Genomic DNA, 9,049 nt, shown 5'->3' on the forward strand with positions numbered 1-9,049 from the left:
CAGATTGACTGAATGATCCGAATCTTCTGTGTCGACAAAACCTGTTGGACAGTATGTTGTGCTGCTTTCGGTTAAAAAAAAATTATGTAACACGAGGGAAGCAGCAACAATCAAAGTGATTAAAAAAAATTATTATAAATATCGTAAATAACAGTTTAAAAATGCATATATACAGATATTTTTTGAAGGGGGGAAATGGTCTTCACAATTTGAAATCGATCGAACACACTGTGCGCGAATGCTCGTGTAAACGCGCGCCATCTATCGTAGGATAAATGTACTTCGCGGGAGTGTATTAAAAAATTAAAAAACTTTCCAAAGCTTCATGGCAATCGTACTATGCCACAAACCTTCGCTGGAGTATATTAAACAACTTCCCAAAGTTTCACGGCAATCGGATAAACGGTGTGGTAATGCATGAAGGACACACACACAGACAGACATACATTCATTTTTATATATATAAGTGGCATCTCTTGTTTTTATCTCATTACTTCAATAAGCCTACTAAACAACATTTAAGTATTACCATTATATATTTTTAAATCATCTTACTAATTGTTTAGATAATTAGTAATTTATTTAAAGTTTTGATACTACAAAGAACAGAAATTTTTAATTTAATTATGCAAATTTACATAATTGAGATTTTCATATAAATAGGTTCATAGATATATATCTATGAAGACGGTTAAATATGTCCATCATCATGAACTTATTACATATTTTCCAATAAAATACTGACATGTTGAAAAGTTAAATAATTATTGTACTGAATTAATATTTAACACAAACCATATAAAATTGTTTATTTGATTTTATTTAAATTAGTTACTTTTCATTTTTCACAAATTTATGTGTGTGGATCATTTGGGCAATCAAGTACTGTTTGCCATGGCCATTTATTTATTAATCCACTCTTATGTTTTTAAAACATTACAGTATGTTTTTAACTAACTAATTTTTAACTATTATGTAATTGTCTATATACAATATATATTTATATTAATTATTTAGTTGATACTCTGGTCCTTTTGTTCCAAGAAAAGTTGGCTCCATAACTCTTTGGTTTAAGTGTTCTAGGAACAGGTTCATCCACAAAATAAGGCCATCCTATTTTACAAAATATTAAAATTGTATTTTCTCCAAAATGTTTAAATTTATTAATGAACTAAATATTTACCATTTTTTTCACAAAAGGCTATTGCTTCTTCCTTACTTGAAAATTTTATATTCATATTTGATAAAGGATCACCTCTATAAAAAAATAAAATTTTATTAAAAAATCATATAGTAGTGAGGATTTTTTTGATACTAAGCATTATGTAAAGAAGATAGATAAATTCAAAAAGTATAGAATAAGAAATATTGTAAATTGTATTATGAATATGACAGAATGTTAAAGAATATGATATAAACAAGAACAAAATTAGTAATTCCAATGAATTGATCTGAGTCTGATCAATCACATTGATGTCTCTGTATAAGTTCTCCAAAGCAGTTTTATGCTCATTTTCAATAACTTATTAATTCTAATTTATAATGGCATGTTGTGAATCAGAATGAATGATTTTAATATTACAAAAATTATGAATGTCTAAATCAAAATTATATTCTACAATACCTCTCCAACAACTAATGTACTAGTCTTCTATTGGGTATTGCATTTACTGGGAATTGTATATTAATCCTTTCTTGAAATCGATCACATACTGTATTTTTTCTAGTTAATTATAAAGTATTTTATTATACTATTTATTCAACAAAATTTATGTAGTGGTTTTTTTTAGAAGCCACACTCAGCTTCCTTTTAGATACATATTCAATGAAATTTATTCAGTATCCTTAGTTTTCAATTAAATCCATGTAGTAGTGCCTAAAACGCCTATCCATATATGAAAGAATACATCTTGTTGAGTGTGCCCAATAGAAGACTAGTACATTAGTTGTTGGAGAGATATTGTAGAATATAATTTTGATTTAGACATTCACAATTTTTGTAATATTAAAATCATTTCAAATAACATTTAATAAATATTAAATGTTATTTGAAAATGCTTTCCCACACTGTTCTTATCCTATTTTTTTTTTTTACATAGAATATGCAAGAAGTGAAAAATCAACCCATTCATGGTGATATTAATCGAACAACAGGTGTCATCTACAAGATAACTCATATAATGTTGTCTGTCATGTTTTGCCAGATAACTATCTTCTGTGGGTCATAGTCATATTATAATTGATTAGTGGGCACCAGGAATGAGAATGACACATCCATTGGGTATTATAGAACAAACTATAAAGACATTTAAAATGTGATACAAGTTTTCTATTTTGATTGCCAGATATGAATATTTTCCTAGTAAATATACTACCAAGTGGCTATTTTGTGCCTGGAATGTGAATGACAAATCAATTTGGTGTCGTAAAAAGAAAAGTCTATTGAAAAAATATTGAAAAACATATTTATTTATATCCCCAAATTATATTAACAGCAGAAAAACATCTTTCCATGTAAAGATATCATAAGTAAATTAATATACTGTATTATAGCATTTAAAATAATTTAAGTGATATATCTATTTTATATTTTAAAATTTATTCATGATACAGCTGAATATTGGTAGAAAATGAATTAACATGCTATCAAAATTTTTCTCTAGAGGAGTTAAGAAATTAAAAATAATCCAAAAATCTATAATTACTTTAAATCAATGTTCACAGTAAAAACAAAACTTCCCTCAACAAAATCTTAATATTCATTATATTTATTCTAGATATAAACTTTGTTGATATGTAGTAAATTTAAATAACTAAATAATGTATACTATAGTAGTCTTTGATATTATAAAGAGTAATGCATTATGTAATATTTCATTATTATGTCATATTTCATTATAATGTATATTATTTTTTGCAATACACATGTATCCATATTATATGGAAAAAAGCTATAAATAAAAATGCTTAATAGTTTAAATTGTTGATCTTATTAGTACAATATAAATTATTCAACCTTTTACTTAACTTTGTAAAATTTCAATTTGATATGAAAAATAAAAGCAATTATATACACTTACGTAGAAGACCAACCCATTAATGGATTTTCCCATCTCTCTCTTGTTTCAAATTCCATTTTCCAATGATGAGTATTATTCGTTCCTGATTGCATGGCATTTTTTGTGGGAACAAAAATTCTTACTCGTCTAGTTTTTATATGCTCTTCAGGCACACCAGTTAGAGCTGAAATGTCCATCTAAAATGGAAAAAATAGAGGACAAACTTATATTCTTATTAAAAATTTAATAACTTAATAAATTAATTTTCAACAAAAAAATAAATATTAAATCTTCATTTTAAAAAAATACATAGAAGATACTAAAATGTCTTCATTTTTCACCATGTCCAATCAGCAGGAACAAGTCTTCCCTGCAGATAGATTTCCTGGTGATTGGACATGGTGAAAAAATAAAGACATTGTAGTCTCTGTCGGTACTCCCGACGCAAACCAATTTGACCCATTAGAGGGACCTTCCCAAAACCAAAAAATGTTTTATGACCCTTTGTCTTCTTTTGTTCCTTTGTTCGGTCTACTATCTGTCATACAGATGTTCATTCTACTGTTATGTAAAGACTCATTTGTACATTACCTCCTTGATTAAACGAAGATACCTTAACCAATACGATGTGTTTTGTCTGAGTGTCTCTCCGCTGATTCCGGATTAACAACAGTCTCTTCTATGTATGTTTTAAATGTTTAAAATTCATCAATAATTTTTTAAATGCAATTAAATCTTCATTATATCTTAATTGATTACTGCTAAACTACAAAAAAGAAATGCACAAAATTATATAAGCTATATTATTTAAAGCTTTGGCTTGTAAACTTGGCAATTATCCCTTTGTTAACAAGCTAAATGAAGTTTAAAAACAATATGAAAGAAAAATTATTTCAAAGTATATAAAAATAGTATAAAAAACATCAATTCTAGATTACATGAAATAAAATGTTTAAAAACTATAAATGATAAACTCTAATAAAGATGTTTTTGGACATATACCCAATATATGGACAATCGTTGAACAATGATATTTTGAAGACATTTTATTTTATGCTACAGACAAAGTTCAGAACATGCACTCCTATAGATGTCAATTTGTTGGCACTAACTTTACATAATACAATGTTTAATTGTACTTGGACAATTAAACATTACATATGTAATTGTAATTGGACTTTTATCATTTTTAATATGAAATAAAATGTGTAAAATCTTGTTCACTATACACACATTTTATGAATGTGTTTCTGTATAGCAATGATATAGAATTCATAAGGCAAGTACAGTCAACAACAAAAGTAAATTGCCAACTCATACCAATCCACATAATGTCATGGAGTCAAATTTGACATAATGTATAATGCAAACTAGATTAATTGAATGTCAATGTTAACTTAGAAATATGCTTTGAGAAACTTTACTCATTCCAAATGTTAATAAATTTCTTGAACTAATTTATCACAAATAAATAAATATATTGATATCAGGCTATAACAAATTCTGAATGTATTTTGGTTTACATTATTTTTCTGTTCTCATGACAACTGATCAGATGATCTTAATTTGTACATTGAATCTCAGGGAATTAGATGTATAAAAAATAATAAATATTGTCTGCTAGAAGGAATATGGTATGATTTGAATTTTTATCATTTCTGGTTGATTTTCTTCTATATGTAGAATGTTAAAATTGAACATGGAAAAAAAAAATTTGTTTTGAACTGTAATAAAGATACTTGTAGTTGAGTGCAAATGATTTTCACCTCTATATTAAAATTAATATAATAATTTTAGTTTGAATGCATTATTTCCCTCCATTGTAATGCCAAGAAATTTGAATGATGTCAAAGGATAAATTATAGGATTATGGAAATCTAATAAACTTCAATGAGAACAACAATTTATAAATTGATATCCATCATAAAACTATTTCAAATTGGATAAATCAGTGGCAAGAACATAATTTATACTGAAAAAAATCCAGTAAACCACAAACATCATCTTTGACACAGAATCAAGAAATTACTAATGATGTCATTGAACATTCTTTATCTAATGAGGTATTACTGAAAAATTACATTACATTGCTCATATAAAGATACTGTATGAAAGCAATTTAAAAAATTTGGCTATACTCACCATTGCCCTGCAATAAAAGATTATTTGATAAGTGGACAGAAAGAGGCAAGACTTGGTTTTGTGTTACAATATTTATCATACTCTCTTGGCTTTTTTCCAAAAGTCAGGATTTCAAATGAGAAAACATTTTCATCAAATTCTCATGGAGAACTTCATTGCTACAGACCAACTGGAACTCATTATTTATGTGAAAATGTAGACCATTTACCTAGTTTAGATCATAAGAATGTAAATGTTGGGGTTGGATTTCTGCAGATGGTCCAGGCAAACTAGACCAAACTGATTATATATTCAAGTGAAGTATATGAGTAAACATACTTGAATCAGTTTTGTTGCCTACTATCTAAGCAGTTGATTCTGAAAATTCCTCTTTCACTTTTGTGCATGATAACTGTCAGATTCATACTAGTAAAATTGTTAAGAGTTATTTTATCATCATTCTAAAATAAATATGTTAACTTTGGCTAGTGAAATTAGCAAACTTAAACCCAACAGAAAATATCTGGGGAGAAAGAATTAATTTCTCATGATTACACCAATGTCAAATAATATATTTACTCCAGCTGAGGTGACACCTGATAATGTGTTTCTGTAAAAGCAAAGCCATGTTGACCAGATTAGAGTTGTTCATGATCTATTATTCTCTTATAGTATGGAGCATGTAAACTTCCATCTAAACGTATGAGTGAATATATGCATTTCACAGTTTTGAATTTTCACATCAAATTTTAAAGTGGCCATATTTTGAACTAACCAAATTTCTTAACATATAAACTTCTACATCACTGGCCAGGACAAATACTACAGTTATAAACTAAGAATTTCAAACTATCCAGAAATTGGACTATACCGTATTGTAAAAACTCCCTCCTTGACACTAATCCAGTAGAATGATGTACAGAAAAACACAGATGTTTTTGGTCTACTTCTAAGACCTGCTTCAGGTCACAAATTTCAAAAAGATGGAATGCCCAAAAGAGTTTTTAAAATATTTGACTAATTACAAATAGAAGCATTTAATGTAATTAGTTATTTCTATTCCAATTATTCAGAAAGTTATGACAACATATTTCCTGTAAATTAAAGTATAAATTACTATAATAAGTAGCAATTTCATATATTACATTTTATGAAAAATTATTATTATTAAATAAAAAGTGAAATTAGTTGGACCAATACCATCCCCAAATATTATTTGAATAATTTAGAATAAACATATTAAAAAAAAAAAGACAATATTTATCTGAAATAAAATTATTAGGTTGTTCAGAAAGTAAGTTCGTTTTTTTTTACCACTAGATGGATTAGTCGTATTTTTCCTGCCATTTTCATTCTAAGCCATATTATCATTATATATTTTGACAGCTAGCATTTTAAGGCTTATTTGTAAAAAATTTTGTTTGATTTTGTGCAATTGTTTATTTTTTGTGTCCCATCAAATATGGAAGATCGAAAGCAGCATTTTTGGCATATTTTGCTTTTTTATTTCCAAAAAATCAAAATGTTGTTCAAGCAAGAAAAAAATTGTGGTACATGTATGGAGATGATGTGTTGAGAGAAAGACAGTGCCAAAACAGGTTTACAAAATTTCATTCTGGCAATCTCAATATTGAAGATGCACCACGTTCTGGATGGTCAGTTGAAGCCAATGAAAACAAAAAAGATACTGATTGAAGCAAACTACCAAATAACAACACGTGAAATCACTAAGAGATTAAATTTGTCTAATTGAACTGTTTATGATTACTTGAAACAAATTGTTTTTGTTTCAAAGCTTGGATTCCATGTGTTCTTAAAGAGAGATGCTCTTTTTGATGGGATTTTAAGGAAATTTTTATTTGGAGCTTTTACCAGACAATTTAACAATTGATTCAAAAGTGTACTGCCATCAAGTAAACAAATTGAGTAATATCATCAAACAGAAAAGGCAGCCAGAAATAATCAACAAAACAGATTTAGTGTTTTACCACGGTAATGTCAAATTTCACAAAAGTTTGGTAACTCGTCAGAAACTGTTATAACTTAGATGGGATGTGCTATCACACCAACCATATTCACCAGATCAAGCACACTCAGATTATTACTTGTTCCGGTCTATACAAATTTTTTTAACTGTAAGACATTTACTTGAAATGACAATGTCAAAAATCACTTGAATCAGTTTTTTGTAAGCAATGAGCAAAACTTTTATGGATGTGAAATCATGCTACTACCAGAAACAATGACAACAGGTATTTGACCAAAATGGTTAATATATAATTCAATAAAATATTTATTTATTATAAAAATATTGTGTTTTTTTTTCCACGGAAAAAAACAAACTTACTTTCCAAACAACCTAATAGTTTAAGTAATTTATTAAAAATTAGAACAAACAAAGTTATTCAAAAGTATATGTTTATGTTAATAGTGATATTTCATTGATATAGACTGGGTTATGTATTATATCATAACTGACTCCATGATGTCATCTTCATACTGATCATTGTGTGGTGGCAGTTTACTGTGCTTTTGACTGTACAATGCATATTTTTTCACACTCATTACTGTACAAGGGTCATCCTAAAAGAAAAGAACGTTTTGATCTGATGAGCCACACAGTTCTCCCACCACCACCCCCCAGTGCCGTGTTATGGACATTCCCATTTTTTTGCACCAGTCTGACGCTAACAGTAAGCCACAATAATTTGTTTATAGTGTGACTTTGAAATGTGCAACAAAATTAAAGATCCCGCCAAGTGTGAAGTTTTTAGTGTAATATGCTTTTTGAATGCAAAAAAGTCTGCCCTATCAAAATTTACAGATAGATAACTGAGGTTTACAGTAATGTGATGAATGAAGCTTCAGTTTGAAACAAACAGCAGGGATTGTTGTCCAGAGGTATTGTGCTTTTTCAGGGTAACGCACATCTGCATGCTGCTGCATTGACAAAGAACTTGCTTCAGCAGTTTAAGTGGGAAGTTTTTGAACATCCTCCTTATAGCCCAGACTTGGCTCCAAGTGATTACCATCTTTTTCCAAAATTGAAGGATTTTTTGGCCGGAAATCACTATGGAAGTGACAATGAACTTAGAGGCCATTAATGACTGATTTAAGAACTTAGCAGTAACTGAGCGTGCAGAAGGCATAGAAAAGTTGGTGATACGCTATGACAAATGTTTAAATTTGTATGGCAACTATGTATAAAAATAGTTAAGGTATTGTATGTGTTGTAAAATAAGTTTTGTTTCATTATCTTAAAAATATCTAGACAAACAAACATTCTTTTCTTTTAGAATGACCTTTGTATAATTGCCAGCAAGATCAATATAATGCATATATTTTCTGCACTATAATTTTCATATGTTTATGTTAGCACAATACTATATACCAGGGGTGGCCAACCTGCGGCTCGCGAGCCACATGCGGCTCTTTGAAGGATTATTTGTGGCTCTCGATAAATGTACCCAAGTTCCCTTTTCATTTTTGTGTTATTATATTTTAAAAAATTATTATCGTTTGTATGTGTTTCAAAATGTCTTTTAAATTATTAACAACAAATATGAAAGACTAAGTGCAACATTGTAACAAATTTCATTATCGTCCAAGTTAAGAATGATATGACTCATCGAAAACTGCACGAACGAACATAAACAGTGGCGTAATCGTCCGTTATCGACCAACTTCAGACCGATTTTGAATTTGTAAACTGTCATTGCAATAGACAGTTGACATTGTGCTCTGGAGGAAACAATTTGTATCACTCTTGCTACGGATATAATTTGTAATCTGGAATTTTTTGCATACCTTTTTAATACGTATTTAATTGCGGCTCGCGAAAAATTTCAAATTTTGAAAAATGGCTCGGA

The 9,049-nt window shown here is 28.6% G+C and overlaps 1 protein-coding gene across 2 annotated transcripts in view; it reads right to left on the reverse strand.

Annotated features, from left to right (window-relative positions):
• Positions 1–563: 563 nt before the first annotated feature.
• Positions 564–9,049, reverse strand: part of LOC111642411 (NADH dehydrogenase [ubiquinone] iron-sulfur protein 4, mitochondrial-like) — a 19,562-nt gene continuing 11,076 nt past the window's right edge. The window contains exons 3-5 of one of the 2 annotated variants that reach the window (XM_023388768.1): positions 3,081–3,256; positions 1,184–1,257; positions 564–1,113 (exon numbers count right to left, since the gene is read on the reverse strand). In XM_023388768.1, the coding sequence (XP_023244536.1) occupies positions 1,010–1,113; positions 1,184–1,257; positions 3,081–3,256 (354 nt within the window). In that variant the 3' untranslated portion in view covers positions 564–1,009. The remainder of the gene's footprint in view (positions 1,114–1,183; positions 1,258–3,080; positions 3,257–9,049) is intronic. The other variant, XM_023388759.1, reaches the window with a different exon arrangement.

The sequence above is a fragment of the Centruroides sculpturatus genome, unplaced genomic scaffold (genome assembly GCF_000671375.1).
Source record: "Centruroides sculpturatus isolate CEXI.00-Female unplaced genomic scaffold, Cexi_2.0 scaffold191, whole genome shotgun sequence".
In the NCBI taxonomy this organism is placed as follows: domain Eukaryota; kingdom Metazoa; phylum Arthropoda; class Arachnida; order Scorpiones; family Buthidae; genus Centruroides; species Centruroides sculpturatus.